Below are 25,064 nucleotides of genomic sequence, written 5' to 3'. Positions count from 1 at the left end.
AAGCTCTCTTTCTACCAGGCTCAGAAAAGTCATGAAAAGTTTCTGTTAGAACACAGCAGAGGGACTACTGATTTCTAAGTACTTCTCAGTCTTTAAGGAGTCCGTTAGATGATAATTTTGATTAAAGAAAAAAAATACCCGTTCTTCAAAAGTAATCTTCCTGTAGGAAAAGAATATGAGGGAACACTTTTAAAAATTCTTTCTCACTTCCTGAATTAAGTTCTAATTTTCAAACTTCTTTGGCAGTATCGGTAAAAACAACTCCTTTATGGGCATATTTTATATACGCCTGCCATTTCACATTTTACAAATTAAAAATCTCCAATTTCACAAATAAGAAAAAAAAATTGGAGGCTCAGGGAGCTGCTGATGGTTTTGCCAGCATCGCACTGATAGTAAGTAACAGAGATCCATGGCACAGAGGCGGGTGTACACTGCTCCCCATTCTTGCAAATCTTAACAGGACTGACAATCCAAAGTCTAATGTGCCTCAAGGCACAAGGTTTTGTGGGAAGTATGAAGGCTTATACTTCAGCAAGAGAAAAATGACATCTCCTCACTTTCTCTGAACTATAGCAAAATAGCAAATAGGCAGATTGCTTCTGCTCTTCTCACTTTTTAAGAAAAAGGAGTGGGGGAGGGGAATAAGTCACTGTAAAATATTTTTATTCATATGTGGAATTAAAACAAAAAGAATCTTACAAATGTCTACGGCTTAATGTTTAGAACATTGACTTGAATAAACAAAGACCTCAACCTTCAGGTCAAAGGCAGAATTAAAAAGGAAAAAGGAAAAAAGGCACAATAGATCAGGTTTCATATACTCCACCTATGAAGGCAGGAAAGATAAAATATGAAGATTTAAGAGTGGAAACAAAAGCTTTTCATTTTCTTATGTAAAATAATCACAATGCCCTACTCCCCAAATGTTTTAGTTAACTGAGGTTTTGCTGAATTAAGAGAAAGAAACTTTATTATAAGGACTGAAACCACCTTTTGGTGAGACAATGTAATTAAATCCTATAAGCATCTGTAGAAGTTGAAAACTAGAGCATGAAGGAGAGAAAGACCATTAATTGCAAAAGTATGTCTGCATATTTTAACTCCATATATTAACAGAAGTTCCAGCATTACAAGTACAACCGTTACTTCAAATTAATCTTATTTCCATTTTTTCGGCAAAGTGTATTTCCTTGCACTTAACTGTATTGTACCAACTTCATTTTAGCTTTAAATTAGGCTCTTGTGACACATTCTCATGCTTGATTACAAAAGGCATCACTGATGGTCCTGCATCATTTATCAAATTAATCATATCCGTCAGTACTAAAAACCTATTCATATTTCAAGGGTATAATTAACGGGGAAATTTTATACCTTAATATTCCTTCAATAGGATCATGCAGTAGTTGGGGGAAGGGGTTGATGACAAAACAAGTAACAATGGAAGTCAATTTAGTTTTTGATTAATGTAATTCTTATTGCTCTGTTATTATCATATTCAGACACGCAGTTATCCAGTTATCATGCAGGAAGGTGAATGTTATTTCCTGACAACTTTTCACTGTACACAGTGGTAAACACTTCACTGGCACAGTAATCTCCATGGCAACTCAGTTCCAAGGGCCTCGGAGTGACCCCTGTGTCTTGTATAAACAGTTTTGGCAGGAACCTCCACAGCCAGTGCATAAGGATGATCTAATTTTTGCAAGTGTGTCATTACCAACCTTCAGATACACAACTCAGGCCAAGTTTTTCCCTTTGTGAGTATTTTCCAAGCCCATGGAAGAAAAGAGCAGGACAGAATTGCGAGCGTGGCCTTGTTATATTCACTAAACCAGATCTCCTCAAGTCTCAGCCACTCCCTGCTTTGCAGTCATGGACACCTTTCTGTTGTCACCCATGTCCCACCTCCATAGCACTGGTGTTGCACCTCTATAAACACCTGGACTAATTACTTGTTCCCTGGTGGCCGAGAAGCATGTAGAGGCGCCTGGCTCACAGGAGGGGCTAGCTTAGCACTAAGGTGTTGAAAAAAAACAGTGAACGTAATTCCCTCCCAGTCACAGACTCTTCTGAGTGATACGAAATTCCATCATCAGGGTCAAGTTCATTCTTTCCCTAGCTTCTCCCCAGTCACAGCTCCATATGGCTGCTAGAAGTTTAAGCAAATCACTTTATTCTTAATATATTTTTACATGCAAAAGGACCAAGGAGTTCCCCCGTCCCCCAGTTTTCATCTTTTTCATCAGCTCCTTGAAGGACAGCCTAAACACTACATGAGATAAAATGGAGTACTTTTTTTTCTTCCAGTATTAAAAAAAACGACATTCACAAACATGTTTAAGGAACTCTTCTATATAGTCTGGGTGGTGATTTCAAGTGAAAAACACCTCTAAGTAAACGCTTCTTTTTTTTTACACATCTTTATTGGAGTATAATTGCTTTACAATGGTGTGTTAGTTGCTGCTGTATAACAAAGTGAATCAGCTATACATATACATATATCCCCATATCCCCTTCCTCTTGCGTCTCCCTCCCACCCTCTCTATCCCACACCTCTGGGTGGTCACAAAGCACCGAGCTGATCGCCCTGTGCTATGCGGCTGCTTCCCACTAGCTATTTCACATTTGGTAGTGTATATATGTCCATGCCACTCTCACTTCATCCCAGCTTACCTTCCCCCTCCCCGTGTCCTCAAGTCCGTTCTCTACGTCTGTGTTTTTATTCCTGTCCTGCCCCTAGGTTCTTCAGAACCTTTTTTTTTTTTTAGATTCCATACATATATGTTAGCATACGGTATTTGTTTTCCTCTTTCTGACTTACTTCACTCTGTATGACAGACTCTAGGTCCACCCACCTCACTACAAATAACTCAATTTCATTTCTTTTTATGGCTGAGTAATATTCCATTGTATCTATGTGCCACATCTTCTTTATCCATTCATCTGTCGATGGACACTTAGGTTGCTTCCATGTCCTGGCTACTGTAAACAGAGCTGCAATGAACATTGCGGTACATGACTCTTTTTGAATTATGGGTAAACTCGTTCTTGATGCAGATTTCTTGTAGGTACATTTGGAAACTGCTTCCTAATCATGATAAACATTGCATACCAGTTTTTTTTTAATATCCCTAAATACACGTTAATTTTTAAAAATTAATCTGGCCAAACTTATTTTTGCCAAAACCAATAATCCCGAGAACTCAAACTAAAAAACTGGTAACGGAGGGGGTTTTGTAAAACTACTTCTATTGTGAGCAGATGCTCCTGTGGCCCAAGTTCTGCGCTGATCACATCTTGGGGTCAGGTGGGGGTTTGGGGCACAGGGCTTAAGGAAACATGGATCCCAGTTATTAAATGGGGCACAGTTGCTAGGAGGGTATTTACCTCACTTACTACCAGGGGCTTTCAGAAAAGTTTGCCTATCAAATGCCTGTCCAGTAACGAGTGGCTTTAAGGAATAACACAACACACAGTAGAGTTATTACCACTTGGAATAAGTAAGAAGAGGTGTTCGTTTTGGAAAACTTACCACTGAGACAGGATCCATGGCCTCTTGCTTGACAGGGACTGGGTCAAACATGAGCATTCTTTTAATTATGCTTTCTAGGGTGCTCTGGTGTTTGGCCTAGAAAACAAAACAAAGTGTTTGTCTAAATCCCAAGGTTACTTTCAATATAAATCAGTAAAAAGAAAATATATATAATATTCCCCACCCTTCCCCCCTCTCTGCTCCTTCCCCTCCCCTGCCCCCGGAATGGCCGGAATTTGTTTCCCTTACCTATGAAAGATGCCATTTTATATAATTAAAACCAGACTCCATGGTCACAACCGGGTGAGAGCCAACGGGCATTTCTAACTCAAATACATAAACCCTGATGTTTCTGGAACAATAGGTACAGCCTCTTCTAAGCAGCCATGCTTGTTCAAGATTACTGTGCAGCTCACTAGAAGTTAACATTATATATGAATGTTAAACACCTTTCCTTTCCCCCTTTTGTTTGTTACAGAAAAATCAGAAAAAAACAAGGCAGGCAAAAAGACAACTTAGAACCAACCATCGTGAATATATTTGTCTTTATCCCTCCAAACTCTCTTTTAAAGTGGATTGCATACTACATAGTACCCATAATTTCACTTAACAGTTTACTGGGAAAATGTTTCTTTTTCGCTAAGTGTGGTTCCATACCATCAAGTTCAGTGTGCCACTGTGTGAACCAATCAGATATTTGCGGCTTGCGGGATCTTAGCTCCCCGACCAGGGATGAAACCCAGGCCCCCTGTAGAGGAAGCACAGAGTCTTAACCACTGGACCGCCAGGGAAGTCCCCAATCAGATTTTTAAAAATTCCTTATATTGGGCACTTAAGTTGCTTCTAAATTTTCACCATTACAGATAGCAATGAGCACTTTTATACTTACATCCTCCTGCACATCCTTAATTTTTAGGATAAATTTTATGAAGGGGAATTCTAGAGTGAGAAGCATGTACTTTTACCAAAGCATTTGCTGTATCATCCAGCAAAGATACTCTATAATTTCCATCAGTAAAATAGAACCTGTTTCCCAAAATTCCTACCAGCAATGTGCATGATCATTTAAAAAAAATGAAAACTTTGCTAATTTGTTAATATCAAAATGACAAACGATTTTTATTCTCTATTGATTTAATTACTGAAGCTGAGTCTTTTTCATCTTTATTTACCATTTACATTTCTTCTTTTACAAGTTGATTTTTTTTTTTGGGGGGCCGCGCTGCACAGCACGTAGGATCTTAGTTCCCTGACCAGGGATCGAAGCAGCACCCCCTGCGGTGGAAGCGCAGAGTACTAACCATGGGACCACCAGGGAATTCCCCACATTTCTTCTTTTGAGAAATGCCTATATTCAGGTCTTGAGTTCCCGGTCCCTGCTTATGGCTTTCTAAGTACTATTTTTTTTTTTTTTTGCGGTACGCGGGCCTCTCACTGTTGTGGCCTCTCCCGTTGCGGAACACAGGCTCCGGATGCACAGGCTCAGCGGCCACGGCTCACGGGCCCAGCTGCTCCGTGGCATGTGGGATCTTCCCAGACCGGGGCACGAACCCGTGTCTCCTGCATCGGCAGGCGGACTCTCAACCACTGCGCCACCAGGGAAGCCCTCTAAGTACTTTTTTAATATGAAGACTATTACCTTGTATTTACTCTAATTTCTCCTCATAAGGAAATAAGCCAATCTTTAGCCTAATGTAAAGAAAATGGCCATCTTGATTTGCTGGATCTTTCTCTTTGTCTTTTGTTATGCTTGCGTTCTCTCTTTCCTCCTGTGTTCTACACTGTCCACTTCTAGCACTAAAATACATCAGATCAATCACTTCCTCACAAGACAAAATATTCAGTCTGCTGAACATTTAACTACATTTCATACATTATAGAATCACCGCCCGCATACTACCCAGATCATCAACAACTTCCTTCAGGCACCTCCTATCCAAATTTGGTTAGAAGTGAGGTATTTATGTATTACTTTGGTTTGGGTGGGAACGTAAACAAGTTCTAGATTGAGTTCTACCAGAAAAAGGTATCGAAATCCCTGGTTTAGATTACTTCCTGTATTTCAGTATTTAAACATCCCATCCCCACCTCCATGATAGCAATTCTGTAGCCAGTGGTGTCCATGCTCTATGGGTTAAACTAAGATATCATCACACACACTTATAAAAGTAATACTGTGTAGTTCTTGTGCTTCGCTGCTTCACTGAAGAAAGACCATCCTGGGTCTTGTGACAACACGTGAATATCATCATTAACTCAACATAAGGCCCTGACTTCAAAATTATATTTTCCTACATCACAGGACGTATTATAATCTGTGAACACAATTTGATACCAGGCTGCTCAAATCAATGGTGCTACCACCCTCTTCTGTATCCCAGCAAGAACAAACCCCACAGCCAGTGAAAAATGGATGATTTCATAATGAAGGATGAAAACCCCTTTTGTGTCTTTGGATCTATTATTAACCAGTTCCCAGGCTAGCAGCTGTACAGATGGATATGGTTCTAAGAATTGCTGTCCAGGGCCCTACAGCGGACCGTAAACAAAAGACGTGAGATAGCCTCCTTATATCAATGAGGTCAGATAATTCAGCAGCCTCGACCCACAGCTGGTCATCCTCCCCCAAGCCTTTTAAATTTAATTTACTCTTACAGATTCATCCACTCCACTAGACAGTATCTTGCTGCAAATCCTTCTAAACAAAAGTACTCACATTCTCAGGAGTGTAAGGAAAGAGTCCTGATCTGTAGACGCAAGCAGGAGATCTGCACCTGACCCCTGACATGAGGGAGAGGAGGAGGGAGACCCTTTTTCACATGTAAAATGCAGAGGACACCTCCTTTGCCTACTTCCTAAAACACTTACCTTCAAGGTCTTGGGAAAAATCAAATGAGATTAAAACAAAACAAAACAAAAAACCTCTTTTTGCCCTCTTAAGTCGTTTATATCACTGAACATGCACACAATTTTTGGATCTATATACTGTACAAACAGCACTAAATTTGTTGGTTCCGATTTCGGAAATGCCAGGTACTTGTCTCTTTGCCAAGATACCTAGCCTTAGAGGTCAATCTCCTCCACCCTTAAAAAACCCAGACTAAATTCAGTTTCAAAGGTAATAGCTGCCTACACCCTGTATGAGATCTTACATAGGGCCTTGTCACTTACTTGACTGCTGTACCATCGCAATAGCTTCCTAGCATCTCCACACCTCGCCTTACCTGGAATCCTTTCCTACAAGCAGGAGCAGCACGGTGGAATTAAGATGATGGGCTCTGTAGCTCATTTTGGTTCAAATTTTAACACCATCATTTAGCTCATAAAGCCTTCAATAACTTTTTCAAACGCCTATAGCCATAAGAACTGAACCCATTTAGAAATGAATTACACATTAACCTGCTATAGCTTGGGTCATTTTAAGACATTACTTAAATTACTTTCATTCTTTAATTTTTGTGTTTTATCTAAATTTAGGGAAATTAGTGCTTTGAAAGACTTATAAGAGAAAAAATCGTCTAACATAAAGCATCCCTTCTAACAAAACCTGATTCATTTTTATTAAAAAAAAATTGTAAAGGTATGTTTATTTGTTCAGAACTGTACCTCAAAGAGTAACTCAATCACTGATGAAGGGATATTTCTCACACACAAGTATAAGAATTAATTAATAAATGAAGAAGCAAGATACAATTGAGAATACCTCATTTTGAAACTCCTAGCTAAATAATGCATCACCGGACAATAAAAAGTCTGTGCAAAATTCAAATATCACTATGAACAGAACCAAACTCACTGTCCACTCACATGCTTAACAGTACTTTGGTCTGAATTTGGTAGCTTCTAAAATGACTGATTATACTTTTAATGATAGTCACAGGATATGGAGGAGGTCATGTGGTGAAAAAAAAAAAAAAGAAAAAGACACACCCTAACCCCTAACAAGAGCTTCTTGGGAGGGGTGGGGCAGCAGCTTTATACACACCTGTGTGCCCATTTTTAAATTTATTAATTCTATAATTAAAACTTTTAATAAAAATAAGGCGGAAGCTAAGCTAGAAAGAAACCAAATTTAGGAAGGGAATCAAACACATTAACACAAATCAGGCTTTTGTTAATTTACTGCAGAAAACGTCTAGACTCTGTACCTACTGTTTCTGTCTCTGAACAGACCACTTTTTGCCACGAGCATTGATCTTGTCTTTGGGTTCTGATCTAGAATCAGAAAAGAGTGACCGCAGTGTCTCCAAAGGGCCTTCCATATAACTGGGAAGTAACTCACGCACTGGAAGAACTAGGGTTCCTAAACTTAGTGGCTTTTGTTAACGCCTGGGCGACTCAGTGCTCTGGGGCTATTACCATCATGTTAAAAGAATGTTGAGTAAACTACAAATGCTGTAGAACTATTACTACACAACCCTGACAGCAGTCCCAAGTAGAACCATTAGGTGGCGCACTAAAACAAGTATAAAGGCTAGGACAGAGGCGGTAAATTGAGTTTGACAACATCAAGGTCTTTAAACGTGGTGGGGATTTAACTAGGCTCAGGAATTCTTATCACAGAGATGAGAAGGCCCCCAAAAATGGTTCTGTTTTTTCTTACAACTATTTCCCAAACATTAACACATTTACATCTTAGTTGTGTTTAACTAGCTTAGGAAACATACATTCTAAACTAGCAATCCCAGGATAACACAACTGCATTTACAAGAGGAAAAAAAGTGGCAAAACTGGTTTAAAAAAACTTCTAAGTTATCAAAGTGCTTAAAAGCAAAAATATAGGAACATCACCATTGCCAAAATAATCTTCCATCACTGGAACAAATGTCATCTTCCCCTAACCGTGTTATTTTGCTGGGAAGGGCCAATACAACTGAATTTTCCTCCAAAAGGAAGAAACAGATTTTCCTTCACACTCTCTCTACTTATACTTCTGACTTTTCAGATGTCAAAAGAAGGCTCAGAATTTTGCCAAAATGCACAACCGCATGTTTACGTCTTAAAAAGCTTTGGTGAATCACTTACATGAAGTCTCACAAGCAATATAGTTTCGTCTCCTTTCCAGCCCTCCAAGAGGCCTACTCAACAATTGCTTTATGAGGGTACAAATAAGCCACAGAGCTTAGAAATACAGACAGGCCTTAATGTAAGAGGAGGTTATGTTGCCAGCCTCCTTTGAAAGTAGCTTGTCTTGAAGCTACAGCTCATTTTATTACAGAAACAACCTTATAAATAACTGCCCCTTCCTTAGAAGCATGACACAGAGAGAGAGAGGTGTGAGGCGGGGGACGGAGGGGGGTCTGGAGAGAGAATGTGTGCATCTCAAGTCAATTTCTTGGTGATATATCAGGATTTGCTTCTGAAATTGTCCCTTCTCATCTCCTGTTTAATGCACTCAAAGGGTCCCTGTATTCTTCTCCCCCAGCCCAGCCTGACCCTAAGGCTCCAGATTACCTGCCTCCCTCAAAGCTAACCTGTTTCCTAGCCGACCTCAGCCAGGTGTAAGGAGAAAAACAGGATGGTCAAACCAACACACCGTCTGTAAGCGCCCCTTTCAATTCTCCCAAGTGTTTGGATGTTAAAGGAGGGAAGCATGTTGCCTTCCCTCACCCCTTCCTCCCCAAAGGAGCTTCAGGGGAAAAAATTAAGAAAAGAGTTAAAACAAACAAACAAAAAATGTGTGTGTGTGTGTAATTCTTGGTCAGGAGGAGGACCAGGGCAGGGAGGCAACATCCCTGTAGCTAAACTTCCTTTCCAAAGAAATTTTCTTCCTTTACTTTTGTACCCAAACTCTTCCAAGAGCTCCAGGAGTTGAATATTTAAAGGCAGCTGCTCTGGCCAGAAATACAAGAGGCCAGACAACAGATGTAAGCAGGCATTTCTAAGTCAGAGCCTCCTTTCAGGACAGCCAAATGCTGGCACCTACCTGGAAAGGCGTCTCGTTTTCACGTCACTCGGTGATCTGTCTCCTAGCTCAGTCTTCTATTGCTGGTGCGAAAGGAAAAACTCCATGGAACACTTCTGAATCTTTGCCCCTCATAAATTAGTTATTTTACATGAAAATGTTTTGTAAATGGGGAAGAAGTTAATTACTTAGTTTCAGATTAACTGTAATGACCCATGAGCAAACAATCCGCCCTCTCCCCTCTCGGCTAACAAGCCACCCAACTCTACTTTCCTGCATCCGCCCATCTGCTCCACCCTATGGAGAGTTGCCAAGGCAGTCTGACTTGTCCAAACAGGACATGGCTTCAGATAAGATTCTGCCCACACCCTGTACTTCGGAAAGACCAAGTGAAGCAATTGCCTTTGCATGTAAATAAGGACAGGTGCAAAGGTAACAACCAAGCAACCTCCCTACACATTTCCAGCTGGAGCCCAGCAGAGCAGGGGTGGGGGAGGGGAAACCCAAGCCCATACCCTTCAGTAAACTCTCAAGTTCAAGGCCACCTAGTTAGTGGCCTACAACATCTTTCTTAAAGAAATTGTAGCGAACACTCATCATTTTCCCTACTGAGGTTACATACTCAGTTTCGTCCTTCATGCTCTCGGACAATTTTGTATTTTAGTTTTAAGGGCGAGCAACCTCAACTCAATTGAAAAGCACCTCTAATGTGTACTCCTGCTGTGTACACATCTTACAAGATCTGCCTCAGCCCTCAGTTTTCTTCTGTGAAGTGTTATATAATCAGACCCAGAAGGGCTGCGAGAGGCCACTGCCTCTGTCTGCCTCTCCGCTGGGTGCCCTATCACTGGAGACCCACCCAACTCCACCCTAAGGGGCCTCCACCCATGGGGCCCCGCCCTGCCGGGGGGGGGCACTGGGAGGGACCAATTGGCTCAGGTCAGCTGACAGTTCCTGGAAATTCCAGTCAGAGCGGAGATGGCTGGAACCTTGCAAATAACCAGAAAGAAGTGGTGGTATTTCCCCCAGCTCCTGAGGATGCTCCGTTAAACGTTTATTTCAGAGCCAAAGAACCTCTGGATGTGGAACTGAGCTAATACTGCCCTCTTCCTTCAAAAGTAAACAAACAAAAAAGCATTTTGCACCAGTGCTATGTAAGAGAATTCAACCCCTCCCAGACGGAAACCCTCCTCCTCCTTGCTCCCCTCCCCCATTTGCCTTATCTTCTCGTCACTCACCGTGGAAGCCTAGAGGTCATCTTTTAAGCCTTCCTCCCCAACTTTTCTCTCCACACCTACTGCTGCCACCAGGGGGCCAGGCCCTCAGTACCTCAAGACTGTGTTACTGGGGTCTCACCTCCACTAGTCCACCCCAGGATGGAGAATCCATCCTGACGCCCCTGCCACCTACATTTCTCAAAGCCCTCTTCTCAGCTGGTCTTTCCCAAGCTCCCAAACCTTCCTCCGACGGGACCCCCAGGGCTTGCAGAGTCAGTTCAAGCACCACGCTCAGCGTCCCCTCTCCTACCAGCGGCCCCAGCTCCACCAGGCGCCCTCCACGCTGGTTGCCCTGTCCCCCCCCCGCCCCCCCCGCGCCCCGGCCTCCCTACCCCGCCTTTGTTCATTTTCGGCCCTGACGCTGGGCAACCAGGGTGGAATGCCCGTCCCCTTCCGGCTTATCTAAATCCTCCTAATTCTTCAAAGACCAGCTCAAGGCCCTCGCCGCTCGGCGCAGCCAGCTGATTGCTCCCTGACCAATCTGAGGCCACCTCTTCTTACCTAGATAGGCTGCGCCTTTCTACTTTACAAATGGTCTGCCCAGGACCACCACCCGGACTGGCAGCACCTGAGGACAGGAGTGCTTTACACCCCCTTAGAGGGGCTCCCTCCTTGCTCCCCAGAGGAGATCAGGAACGTCCACTAAGTTTTTTGCCAGGCCCAAAGGAGTGAATATAAAAGCACTGAGCCGGTATGAGGAGTCCCACAGTCACTTCCCTTTCCCTTCGAATGCACTTGAAATCTCCCTTAAATAAAAACAAACAAACAAACAAACCTCCCTTAAATAAGTAATAGGAGTAAGGGGACCTAACCTAAAGGAAATCTATTAAACCAAACTTCCTCAAAAAAAAGGTATGCTCCTAACCTTAACCTTGCCTGTTCAGGGTCCTCCAGAGACCTTATCAGCATCATACTGATTTTTTTTTTTTACCCACCCACAGATCTTCTAAACAAGTCTAGTGTCAAGGTCTCTATTCTGTTTTAAAACCTAAGATAGGTTGGGGCTTCCCTGGTGGTGCAGTGGTTGAGAGTCCGCCTGCCGATGCAGGGGACACGGGTTCATGCCCCAGTCTGGAAAGATCCCACATGCCACGGAGCAGCTGGGCCCGTGAGCCATGGACGCTGAGCCTGCGCGTCCGGAGCCTGTGCTCCGCAACGGGAGAGGCCACAGCAGTGAGAGGCCCGCGTACCGCAAAAAAAAAAACAAAAAAAAAAAACACCTCATATAAGGGAAAAAAAAATGACAGCAAGAGAGAAGAGAAAGAGACGACTTCAAGGTGTGTGTGTTTCTGTGTAACAAACACTCGGTTTGTTTTGTTTTAAGCCTCTTCTATTGACCAAGGAAAGCCAGGGGCTCAGTGATGTCACAGGTTTCCTACTGGCACTCTCTGGGTGCTGTTCTTTACATGGACTGTGTCATTTCATTCCTATGAGGTGCGGAGGTACTACCTTCCCATTTTACTGATAACACCGAAACAGAGAGGTAAATTAATCTGCCCAAGATGACACAGCTGGTAAAGTGGTAGAGCTAGGATTTGAACCCCAAGTAGTCAGACTTCAAGGCTGGTGGTGGACCTGGCACTCCACCCTGCTGTGTCCCTGGCAGGGGACAACACACATCAAGAGTGGGATGGAGAGTTCTGCAGACAGGTCTGTCATTCGGGGATCTGGAACCAGGGGCAGTGTATTTACAGCAGTGGTGACTTCAACTCCTTCCCACTGGTCCCTGATGCCTCCCCTGTCTCAGTGCACGCCTGGACGCAACATCAAAAGACACATTCTGAAGGCCCCAAATTAGCCGATTATTAGCCAGTGCATCCATAAAACTGTTCAGAAAAAACTGGCAGCTTCACCCAAGTAAATACGGAAATCCTCATAATAACTGTACAAAGGTGGAAGGGTCAGGTCCTCGTCCCCATTTTAGAAATGAGGAAATGGAGGAACAGAGGTGAAAAGACTCGCCCAAATTCACAGAGCTGGCTGGAGCTGCAGCCAAGAAGCCAAGTCTGTCCACTGCAGACCCACGGCTCTTTCTGTTCTGCTCCACTCTATGCTATGGGACTCACTCTCAAGTAGAATCATCTTATAGTTGGGGCACTCCCCTGGGGCCAGGGGCGTGGGGTGTGTGTGCCACACTGGCCCATGGAAGGCAGTGCCATGGGGAGGTTCCAGCGGACAATTACGATTTCCAAGTGACTTTTCAGGTTAGATCACTCTGGACCTACTCCATTTTGTGGCATAACTGAGAAAAATGACTGCAATCTTAGATTAGCTCTAACGAGTAGGTGCTCAGTAAATACTTGTGAGATGAATACATGAATGGATGTCAAACTACCCTTCTTACATGCTAGGATAAAATGAAGGGCAAGGGCCTCAGAGTGACTGTACACAAGGGGTTCACACAAGGAAAATTTGCCCAGGGGCCAGTGCAGCTAGCCTTAAAATCATCTTCTAAAACCTGAAACGCAAAGTAAATGTGAAAACTTTACTCAGGAGGCTTGGGAGACAAAACACCCTTGTCTGGAGAACTAAGTGGAACAGGAACTTGAACTTCCTAATGTTAGCGGTTTGGAGGTGCAAAGCTTTGGAAGGTACCAGGGTGTAAAGTGCAAGAACAAACGGAAGAGTGGATTTCAGTGATTAGACTCAGAGAACAGTAGTTAGAATGAAGAGCATATGGGACAAAGGAGAAAAACCCCACACTGGATCACAGGTCGCTCTCCAGGGTAGAAGGCGCTGACCTCAGTGTCTGCTGGACCTCTTCTATCTAGATTTGACCAAACTCCACTGATCTGGGTTGAGACTAGCTCCAGGCCATCTCTGGAGAGCCCCAGGCCTTCTAGAGATTGGCAACCATCTTAAGCATGTCCCAGGTTAAGCTGGGCTCCTTCAGGGTCCTCTTGGAAGGGGGCTGTCTCAGGAGGCACCCCCTTCCGGGAAGAGGGTAAGAGCTAGACCCAGGGTTACACGGAATGCATGGGCTGAAGGGCCACTTAGCTTACTACATTCAGTCTCCAGCTCCCCTTAATAATGAGATGGGGGAAGTGATAATGTATTCGGCCTGCCAACACAAAGGAATGAGTTTCCAATAGCTCTAGGAATCTGCTTTGCTAGAGAAATAAACTTACTATTAAATACTCTGACCAATAGATACAAAATATACTGATAATTTTTTCTAATGTGCCATTTAACTATGGTGATATTCCAGAAAGCGCACAGAGCCAGTTAAAAGGATATACATAGAGACATACATATGTGTGTGTGTGTGTGTATATATATATATATGTATGTGTATATATGTATATACATACATATATTTGCTGTGGGAAAAAACAGTCCTAGTTCTGGTTCAGAAACTGTGTCTATAGCATTGTGTCTCTTATTACTACTAAATTTCAAGGAAGGAGAATTGAGGGGGGGAAAGCAGGGCTACCTTCCTTAGACAATGCCCTCTCTTATCAGGGCAGACTGCTGTCTGGTTTCCTGTCTCGAGCTCTGGCATTACTGCTTCAGATGAGAAACGGGGTCTAAGAAAGGGACAGATCAGGCTTGAAAATGAGAATGCTAAAAGCCGTCATAATCCTTCCCTTCCAACTCACTCCATCATGAGTTTTGGCTGGAATACTACATATTAGCAAACCAGATATCAATTGTTTTATGTCTCTAGGATTTTTTTTTTTAAAGCTATAACCAATGATAACTGAAGCACTTCAGAAAGAAACCCAATTTCCAGAATAATGTAATTCCTGATACTTAAAGGATGAGGTTGCCTGTATTTATTTTTCTTAAACACAACTGGGTGTGAAAACAGAGTAAGAACCACTTAAGAAAGCTGTTCATTTTATAGCAGAAATGTTGATTTGGACAAATTAAGAAGGCAAGTATCTAAAAAAGGGGGGGGGGTTATGGAGATAAATGATTTACATGGTTTAGAGATGAAACTATTGTGTTCACCTCCCTCACTTTTCTGGTAATTATAATAACTATCAGACTGGTACAATTTTCCCCAACTGTTTAGCTTACATTTAAAAGCCTGCAGAATTTTTCCTGACAGAACATATTAGATCCTAATCACCTCTATTAACCACCTCCCTCTCCCAACAAATAGGGAGGAAAGAATGATTTGGGGTAAGCCAAATAAAGACTCAGTCTACCAAATCTAGTTGAATTGTTCACAGCTCTGGAACTAAACCAAAAAAACTTACTTCAATTTGGGTTACTTATGAATTTAGTTTAAAGGCCTCTTGTCCTACAAGCAACTTACTATTTCAAGTTTGCTTCCTCCAAAGAAGAAAGGAAAAATCTTATTGAAACTTTCCAATCTCCCATCTTTTTTCTTGGAAGGTTGTCAACATCCTACTATTTGACCCTAGCAGCTTTCTTAATAGCATATTGTGCACTTCCCTTTTATCTATCAAAGAAAAACGTGGCGGGAAGAGATGTTAAAACCAAAGCGTTATTAGTATTATTACCGATTTGGGGAAGAATAGGTAGGGCCTGATGTGCTTCCTCAGCAACTCATTCCATTAATTCCATTAGAGAACACTGCAGACAATTCCTTTAGAGTTTAGAGAAAATCCCCAAATAAGACATTTAAGGGGGAAACTTGTCAAAAGTTTTCTTTTCCAACCTTGTTTTTAAAACTTCATTTCTGGAGAACCAACAGAAAAATAGTTTGTTAAAGTAGGTTTTAAATGGTTAACCCAGAAATTTGCTAACTCACAACTGACAGAATATACCAAAAAAGGGGGGGGGGGATTAGGAGAAAGTTGTTACTGTAAAACAATAAAAACAAGAGCATTCTCCTTCTGTCTTCAAAATATAAGGTTAAAAATTTCCAAACTATCATTAAATGAACTTATTCCAGTTCTCCTTTTTTTTGAGCTTCTTATCCTTAGAACAGTTTGGAAATCAGATGTAGCATACAGTAAAATCTTTGTCCTTAAAAAGAAATAATCCTGTAGTACTCTCAATACATCTTATGTTTTGCTTCAATAGAAGATTTCTCCCTTAAAACATAAGCAAGGCTTCCAAGTCAGTCCAAGCTGCCAAGGCTACTTGAGTTCTCCATCCCATGAAGCCTCCTGTGCCTTGAATGTCCTGTGTTAAATGCAAGGGTGAGCCACATCCTTCAGATCATGCTAGATCTTCTAAACTGTAAGGTGGTAACCCCATCCAAAATTGACAGCTTCAGGGCAAAATGCCTATCTCAAAACAAGAATGAAAAACAAACAAACAAAACAACCTCCTTTAGATTTCTAGCCAACATGCACACACATTTCTTAAAATCACAAGCTGGCAATGATAAACTAAAAAAGGTAAAAGTATTTATTCACCCATATAAACACATGGGAGCAAAGGGTGTATGTGAAAAGGTTAACTGACTTCTCATTATGACATAACACAGGCATCTTAGGCAATCGTAAGTGTGTAGAGACATGATAACTCCCTGGGTGGGGATAGGGAGTTTAGGGGCAGGGACCATGGCCTGGTCTGGGCTACTGATCTACCAGAAAACAGCCTGAAACAGGAAAGAGCACACATATGCCACTTGGAATGTATGACGCAAACCCCAGCCTTGAAACAAAGAACAGGAAACAGCTCTGCTGGCTGTGCTGGAGAGAAAGCACAGAGAAACATTTAGCCGGCCCTCCCTGACCCTATATTCATGAGCAGCTGGAGTTTTTTAAGACAACAACAGGGGGGTGGAGGTGTTTGTTCTATGGGCGTGAATAATAACACCAGCTTTATACAGGGGACCTGCCCTATTTACAAATAGGAGCTTCCACATACAGTAAACACCGTAAGTGAACATGTGATTTTATCATATTCAAGCAGCAGAAACCTTCCTAATTAACACCAGCCTCCCTACCAATTTCTTTTGTCTCTTTCTCCCCCATCCTAATGGATGGTCTCTAGCCACGATCAAATTCTGGGTTAAGGTAATAGGGTAATGATCACTGTTCAGCCTCAGAGCATCAAGAGGAAAATGAGACAGCACAGCTGCTGAGAATTCAGTTGACACTGGGGTCATCCCACATAACCGAAGTGGGACCAACTGTAAGTGTCCCTGAGCCACAGAACTAAATTCTAAGATGAAGAGTGTGGGACATCTAGAGTCACCCCAAATTTTCACTGTCTTTTTCAACTGCATAGTTACAAAGATACTTCCACACAGCTGCACATCTGTTCTACATGTACACACATTTACAAAAATCCACCTTTTGAGAATCTGATTCTGTTCCTGATATTTCATTTAATCCAAAATTGTTATACAATCTGCAGAATAGAGTATCAATTTGTATAAGACATCCTAAAATGTCTATTTTTCCTTTAGGTATTTTTAAGGTAGCAAAATCCACTCACTAGTCCTTTTCTGATTTTTCTCTTTATTTTGTTAGCCAGTACTGTTTAACTCAGGTTTCTATTAGCAGAGATTTAAGAATCTGTGTGTAGACATAACTACAGGTAAAAAAAAAAAAAAAGAAGAAAAAAAAGGCATCACTGTGACCATAGCAACCAGAAGATTGGGTTTTAATTTAGAAACTTTGCAGTGAAAAAAACAATAGCTCTCTCCAAAGCTATGTTGTCATGTTTTACCTCTGACAAGGTTCTGTGGTCTAAGTAGTTACTTTTGTTGTTCTCACGTTAGGATTTTCATACTTGCATTCTTCATGCAAACAGAATGCTCCTTACAGCCTATCTTCACTGACCTCACCCACAGTACATTAGGCTGCTTTCTTCTAACAGTTCTGCAGCAAACCCCACTGACTGTAGAAATTGAGATATCAGTTTCTCTAGGGAGCTAAATGAAATTAATCAAACATCCCATTTCAGGTTCTGTTAACAGAATAAGGGCAACTCCCATAATCCATGTTTCAAGTCAGAAGAAACTCATCCACTCTTTTAAAGATACTACTAACTCTTTTAAAGATACTAACTCACAAAATTTTGAAGATGTTAGTGTTATTAAATTGTTTTTTCCCTAGAAGCAAGTCTTCTCTTGGGCTAGGCAGATTATCATCCAGATGGATTTCTCTCTTAAAAATGCTCCTCAAATTCATACATAAAGCACTCAGAAAAGGACAGCACAAAATTGTTCTGTGGAATAACCTATAGTGAACAACTGCCCTATTCCCCACTTGATTTTGCTTAATAATTACAGATACTAAATCTAAATGAAGTCAGAATACTACTTCATACTTTTCTCCATATACTAGATTCTTGTGAGAATATAAATACATTTAAGTGTCTTGGATGACATTAATGGAAAAATACATTCTGAGTAAAAAAAAATTCAGTGTAAAATGTTTATTTTAGTGAAATACAAGAAGGTGAGCAATTACCAATTTCCGTTTAACCTGACTTTAAAAAAAGTCCCATTCACACGTTCTTCATCTAGTATTATTGTATATTGCTGTAAAATTTAAAGCAGCGTAGAGTGTTCTCTCTTTTATCTGCCAAAGAAGTAGCTATGACAATTCCAGGTATTGTCTGCCATCTCCAAAAAAGCCACTCGGAAAGGTAGGTCCCAAGGGTGCGGGTCCAGGGATCCGTCCCTCAGTCCCCACCCGGCTCGGGTCCCTAACACTGCGGGCAGTTGACTAAGGCGTTCTCCGCCTCCAGCCACGCTGCAATCCTTGCTCCAGACACTGCGGCAGGTTCTCCTTGCACCGGAGGAGGACTCTCCAAACCCGGCCAGCTCTTTCTCCTGCCCTCGGGAATCCAGACGCCCTGGCAGTTCCTGGGCTCCAGCACCGAGGCTGGGATGTTTTGCCTTCACTCCCAATCGCCCCAAGTTTCTTCCCAGAAGGCCCGCGAAGCTGCTCCAAGTTTGCTCCGCCGGCGGGTGAGCGACAGCACGCCCCGTCCGAGGAGGGGGGCTGCTGGGGGCGCAGGCGGAGGGCGGGGAGGGGGAGGGGGAGAGCGCGGGGGGTGGGGGAACAGGAGGGGGAGGAGCGGGAGCGCGCGGCCTCTGCGCTACCTTTCTCCAAACAACGTTGCCACACGCGGAGGGAACTGAGATTTCTGGGGCTTTGGAGGGAATCGCGGGAGGGCGGGCGGGCGGCTGTCGGGGGACCACACAGGTGAGCCCCCGCCCGCGCCCTAACTGGGGCCGCGGCAGGCGCCGCCAGCCTCGCTCCCCGCACCCGCGATCCGCACGGTGGCTCTCCCCAATCCCACACTTTCCACCGCTGAACCCGGGGGCCCCCTCCTCCTCGCCTCCTCCTCCACCCCAACCCCCGGCTGCCTGGAGCTGTTGCACTTTCCCAAGCCCAGGAGCGCCCCAACCTCCGCGCTGCACCCCCAACCCATTCGCTGCGAGCCCCCCCCTTGGGGGGAAAAAAAGGAAACCGGACGAGCCGAAAAGGGGGGCAGCGGGAGTCGGGGCGAGAAGGAAAGGTGAGGGAGAGGGGACTTACTTTTCGAGGCGCGGTGCTGAGCGCTGCAGGCGAGAAATAAAGGCCCGGATCCGGGCTGCCTGGAAACCCGCGGATGCAGTGGTGTCAGCGCTCCAGTCCCGGCGGCTTTGGCGGTGGCGGCCGCAGGGGACGGGGACTGGCGCGCGTGCGGCGGGCGCGGCTCGGCTCGGCTCGGCGGGCGCTCGCGCTGCGCTCCAGCTCGGGCCCCGGCTCCGCGCGGATCCGCTCCTGGCTCCCCTCTGGCTCCTGGCACCAACTCCGGGCAGTCACATGACGCCGGCGCCGCTCGCTCTGCGAGCCTCCCAGGGCTGGCGGGGTAAGTAGAGGCTGGGACCCGGGGTGGGAGGGTCAGGGAGGGGAGAGGGAGCCGCCGCGGCCGCCCGGGCTGGGCGGGTCCCCACCCACTTGGGTGGAGGCAGCCGCCGGAGGGGTCGGCCGAGTCACTAGCGCAAACACGCACCCCGCCCTGCGCCCTTCCCCCGCCACCCTCGCCTCCCGCGCCGCCTCCGCCCCGCCCCGCCCAGTCACCCGGGGACGGCCTGACAGACACTCATTATTCCCCGGAGCCGGGCGCCGCCCCGCCTGCCCAACCTGTCCCGCGAGGCGCGGTGCGGCCGTGGGGCTGGGCGTGAGCGGCCTCCGCCCTCCGCCCGGCCCCGCGCCCCCGCCCTGGAGCCCCCGCCCCGAAGTCCCCTCCCTGTAGCCCTCCGCCCGGGAGCCCGCGGCCCCGCCCGGCCCGGACCCGCCGCCGCGCCGCCGCCCGAGCCCGGGGGGAAGGAAGGGCGGCGCTGGCCGCTCCGGGCGTCACAGCGCTGCAGCCCGCTGCGCCGCTTCCAAAACACACAGCCGGGCTCGCGGGCGAGCCGAGGCGGGGGACCCGGGACGGTCGGGGCCATCAATCAGCCGGCTCCGGCGGGAAGGGCGGCCCCGGGGCGTGGCGGGAAGGGCTGGGCCCCGCGCCCAGCGCGGCCCCTCCTGGGCCCAGCGCAGACAACTCTCTTAAAGAAAAAGCAGAAAAAGGCACCGCTGGTGAAGCAGCGGGTGGACGGGGGCGGATTCGGGAGAGAAAGAGCGGCGAGGAAAGGGAGGGCAGTTAGGGTGACTTAAACCCTAAAATGGTCCGGAGTTTCCGAGGTCGTTAGCCATCCTCTGGCGCGCTTTGTTTGTGCCCGGGGGCGCCGGGGCCCCCTTGTCGCCCGCCCCACGGGGGTGCGGCCCGGCAGGGTGGTGCCCCCACCTCCCGGGACTTTTCTTTGAAGGCCGGGAGACCCTCGAACAAACTTCCCACGGCCGGGCCTGCCGCTGGAGCGTAACGGCGACGGGCGCAGCGGCATTTGCTCAGCCAGGCCTGTCGGAAAACTTGGCAAAGTTCGGTCCAGATCCTCCCGCCCAGAGGGAGAACTCGGGGCGAGCTGAGGGCTCGCAGCGGCGACCTTTCCTTTCGTGTCGCCTCCCTGGGACCGAGCGCGAGCGTCCTCGGGGGAGTTCACAGGAGCCGGGAGGCGGAAACTCGCTTTCTGTCCCAGCCAGGCCCCTGGAAGGACTTTGGAGAGCTTGGTACCCAAGTTTAATGCTTTTCGAGTTTCTTTTTCAGCAGTACTAATGTAATAAAGAATGCAATAAAGAGAACAAAGGACAAATTGGTTCAATTGTTTTAGTCTTGTGCACTGTTTTAAAATGCCCCAGCTGCAGTCTATGGCTTGTTATTGCTTCAAGATGTTTTAAAGTCCCTTTAAGTTCACTATTCTCTCTTTGATGCTTCATCCAGGCATGGTACTACTTAAAACGTAGAGATAGAGTATATTCGGAGCCCCGGCATGTAACTACACAGTATTATAAAATTAGTACCGGGAAACCTCAAATAGTGAAATTGCTTGTTGTAAAAAAAAAATGCATATACATAAAAGACCACGTGGAAAACACGCAGAATGGACACCGGTTTATGTGCCATCATACTGTCCCAGAAGATTAATCTTTAAAATGTAAAGGGATGAGGTTGTTTGTTTGTTTGTTTTAGTGAATAAAGACAAATACAAGGGAAAAAGTTGGATTCGGGTCAATTACTAATTGCAACCCATTGATCACTGACACCGTTAAATGTCTGATTAGACGACTTAGATTTGTACTAGCTGAGAAAAAACAACAACATATTAGTGATGACTGGTGAAATTGTTTTGCATTTCTGTGCCTCGCTCATAGTGGGGTCTCAAAAACTACAGGCTTCACTCAGGGGACACAGAGTAATGAAAACCTGAAGAGAAGATTGAAGTAGGTCTATCTGATAGGGAGGGGCTTTGATATGAAAGATGCGGGAGGGAGGAGAGAAGTCATAAAAAAGATTAATTAATGAACACAACTGTGTTCAGTGCCCTGTGGGAGGCAGCTCAACATAACTTGTCCAAAAATGAATCCATCCAGTGAAGGACACCACCATCCCTCCAGGTGCCCCAACCAGAACTGCCTGAAGTCATCCTTAACTCCTCCCCCCTCCCTCGCTGGTCACAGTCCTGTGGTTCACTGAATCCCTGACCTCCTCAATCAACACCCACTCCTTGGCCACCACCCTGGCCCAGCCTATTGCCACAGTGTCTTGTTGGTCATCCTGTTTGCAGCATGGCTGAAGTGTGGGTAAGGGATTGGAGCAAAGGACTAAGAATGCCTTTTTCTAAAATGCAAACCTAAACATGTCAAACCCTTCAATGGCTTCTCTCTGGATAAAGTCCAAGAGTTTAGCCCCAGTGTTGACCTGGCCTTCACCTGTCATTATAAACTCATCTCTACCTGTGCTCCCCTCCCACTCTTTTCTCCAGCAACAATGAGCTTCTTTCCTTTGCTTTCCTCCAACTCTCTGTCTCCACCTCTGGCCCTTTGCACACGCTCATTTTTCTAGATGGACTAGCCTCCTTGGCTTTCTCCCCAACTCCTGACCTCCACTCTCATTTCCCTAAATTCTATTCATCCTTTAATTGACATCTTCAATGAAATTTATCTTTTCTTACTACCATCCCTCACCCCACTTTTGGATGAGTGGAGGTGCTCCTTCTTGGTACCCTGATAGCACCCAGGCTTCACCTCTTTTTATTCTTTCTTGTAATTGACTCTTTACCTCTCTATGTCACTAAAATAGAAACTCTGTGAGGGCACGGACCTTGTCTTTTTAGCAAAATTGTATCCTTATGGCTCAGATGTTCAATGAATGTTTCTAAAATGAGTAAGTGTGAACTATGAATTGAGAAGAAGTCATTTAGACCAAAAAGATGAGAGGGGGCTTCAGGGTGGCAAGTGGCCATGAACTGTACCTTTGAAATAGTGAGGGAGAGGGAAGAAGGAGTTCCCCTCACTGTTTTTAAGGAGATGGTACAAAGTGGTGTCTAGGTCTTCTTTTTATTCCTAATACTAGTACAGTGCCTGGCACAAGCTTTGGTACTGGATAAATCCATATATCCTGGGTAAATGAAATATCTCAAGCTTGGTCCTTCCAGTAGCTGCTTCACTGCTGCTCTTTGAGGATAGCAGGCTAGTCTGGTTTAGGTTTGGGGCAGCATGTGCTCAGGGAAGGGTACCCCTCCCTGGAGCCATCATCATTCCTCCCAACCAATCATTGCAATCGTTTTTGCTGGTGAGTGGAGAGAACCATATCTATGTGACCTGGTTCTGGCCAGTGGGACCTGTAGGGAAGTGTGCTGGGGCTTATGGAAAATGTTTCTTCCTGATGAAAGGAAGCTCTTGAAAGGATAAACCCCCAGACCTGCTTTGGAAGTTATGTGAGGGTGTGATGCTTGAAGCTATGGCAGCCATCTTGTAGTCATGAGGGGAAAGCAAGATTTCAGATTTCCATACAGATAGTTCTTTTTTTCAACATTAGTTTTCAGATCAAATATTACATCTTTAGGAATGACCACACAATCTAAAATATCCCTCCCTTCCTCATTCAATGTCTAGTTCTCCTTGCTTTTTTTTTTAACCTTTTCTCCCCATTATAACCTGGGCTCCATGAGAGCAAGGACACTGTCTTCTTCACTCCTTTTTGAATTATGGCTTTTTCCGGGTATATGCCCCGGAGTGGGATTGCTGGCTCATATGATAGTTCCATTTTTAGTTTTCGAAGGAACCTCCATACTGTTCTCCATAGTGGCTCCACTAATTTACATTCCCACCAATAGTGTAGGAGGGTTTCCTTTTCTCTGCACCCTCTTGTCTTCTTCAATGCTGTTTCCCAAACTCCTGGAACAGTGTCTGGCAAATATAAGTTGTTCCAAAAATATTTGTTGATTAACAGATGACAACTAAACAATAACACTATGTTGAGATTGATTCAGAGCCTAGTGGATACAAGCCACTATAAACCTCCACTTTCTCTTTCAGGGCTTATATCACAGTTAGTTCCGTTTCAGGCAATCTCTTTCTGATACACAGACACATATTCTTGAGATTCTTTCTTCCTCCTCCACTCTCTTTCAGAGTTTTTCCATTTTTTCCCCAGGAAAGTTTCTCCTCCTTGTGTGATGATGGACTGAGTTATGAAGGCAGAAAATTGTCACGTGCTTGTGAAATTATGATCAACACAGACACATCTACCTTAAAGGGAAATGTATGTGTTTTTTTCTCCTTTCTTTTTCTTCCAGCTTTATTGAGATGTTATTGATCTATAACATATGTAATTTTAAGGTGTACAATATGATGATTAGATACACATATATATTGCAAAATGATAACCACAATAAAGTTAGTTAACACCTCCATCCCCTCACATAATTACTTTTTTTTTTCTGGCGGTAATAAAATTTAAGATCTACTCTTAACAACTTCTTTCAAGTATAGAATACAATTTGTTTATTATATACACAATGCTGTACATTAGATTCCCAGACCTTATTCATCTTCTAGCTGGAAGTTTGTATCCTTTGACCAGCTTCTCCCCATTTCCCTCACCTCCCAGTTTCAGGCAACCACCATTCTACTGTTTCTATGAATTTGGCTTTTTCAGATTTCACATGTAAGTGAGACCATACAGTATTTGTCTTTCTCTGTCTGACATTTCACTTAGGATAATGCCCTTGAAGTCCATCCATGTTGTTGCAAAAGGCAGGATTTCCTTCTTTTTTAATGGCTGAGTGAGAGTCCAGTGTGTGCGTGTGTGTGAGTGTGTGTGTATCACATTTTCTTTACCCATTCATCTGTTGATGGACACTTGGGTTGTTTCCATACCTTGCCTATTATAAATAATGCAGCAATGAACATGGGAGTACAAATACCTCTTTGAGATAGTGATTTCATTTCCTTTGGATATGTACCCAGAAATGAGATTGCTGTATAATATGGTCGTTCTATCTTTAGTTTTCTGAGGAACCTCCACACTGATTTCCATAGTGGCTGTATCAATTTATATTCTCAAGAAGAGTACACAAGTGTTCCCTTTTCTCTAATCCTCACCAACACTTGTTATTCTTGTGTTTTTGATAATAGCCATTCTAACAGGTGTGAGGTGGTATCTCACTGTGATTTTGATTAGCAGTTCCCTGATGATTAGTGATGTCAAGCACCTTTTCATGCACTTGTTGGCCATTTGTATGTCCTCTTTGGAAAAAATGTTTATTTAAGTACTTTGCCCATTTTAAAAACTATTTTTTGTTTGTTTTTGTTTTTTACTGTCGAGTTATATGAGTTCCTTATTCAATTTGGATATTAACCCCTCATCAAATAGATGGTTTGCAAATATTTTCTCCCCTTCCATAGGTTGCTTTTTCATTTTGTTGATGGTTTCCTTTGCTGTGCGGAAGCCTTTTAGTTTGATGTAATCCCAGTTGTTAATTTTTTCTTTTGTTCTTTGTGCTTTTGGTGTCATAGCCAAAAAATTGTTGCCAAGACCAACGTCAAGGAGATTTTTCCTCATGTTTTCTTCTAGTAGTTTTATGTTTTTA

At 44.3% G+C, this 25,064-nt stretch overlaps 1 protein-coding gene across 7 annotated transcripts in view; it reads right to left on the bottom strand.

The window, feature by feature from the left end:
* KLF3 (KLF transcription factor 3) overlaps positions 1–19,472 on the bottom strand; it is a 34,820-nt gene extending 15,348 nt beyond the window's left edge. For 2 of the 7 annotated variants that reach the window (XM_022566124.3, XM_089911788.1), the window contains exon 1: positions 3,539–3,634. In XM_022566124.3, the coding sequence (XP_022421832.1) occupies positions 3,539–3,595 (57 nt within the window). In that variant the 5' untranslated portion in view covers positions 3,596–3,634. Of the gene's footprint in view, positions 1–3,538; positions 3,635–3,787; positions 3,954–9,464; positions 9,527–19,143 lie in introns of those variants that run through there. The other 5 variants (XM_089911785.1, XM_089911784.1, XM_089911787.1 and 2 more) reach the window with 5 other exon arrangements.
* Between the last annotated feature and the right edge of the window lie 5,592 nt (positions 19,473–25,064).

This window comes from Delphinapterus leucas, chromosome 5 (genome assembly GCF_059928025.1).
Source record: "Delphinapterus leucas isolate spDelLeu-1000000601 "Yukka" chromosome 5, BTC_Dleu_Yukka2, whole genome shotgun sequence".
Lineage (NCBI taxonomy): Eukaryota > Metazoa > Chordata > Mammalia > Artiodactyla > Monodontidae > Delphinapterus > Delphinapterus leucas.
The sequence above is the reverse complement of the archived record's forward strand: the minus strand, read 5'-3'. Positions and strand labels throughout refer to the sequence as shown.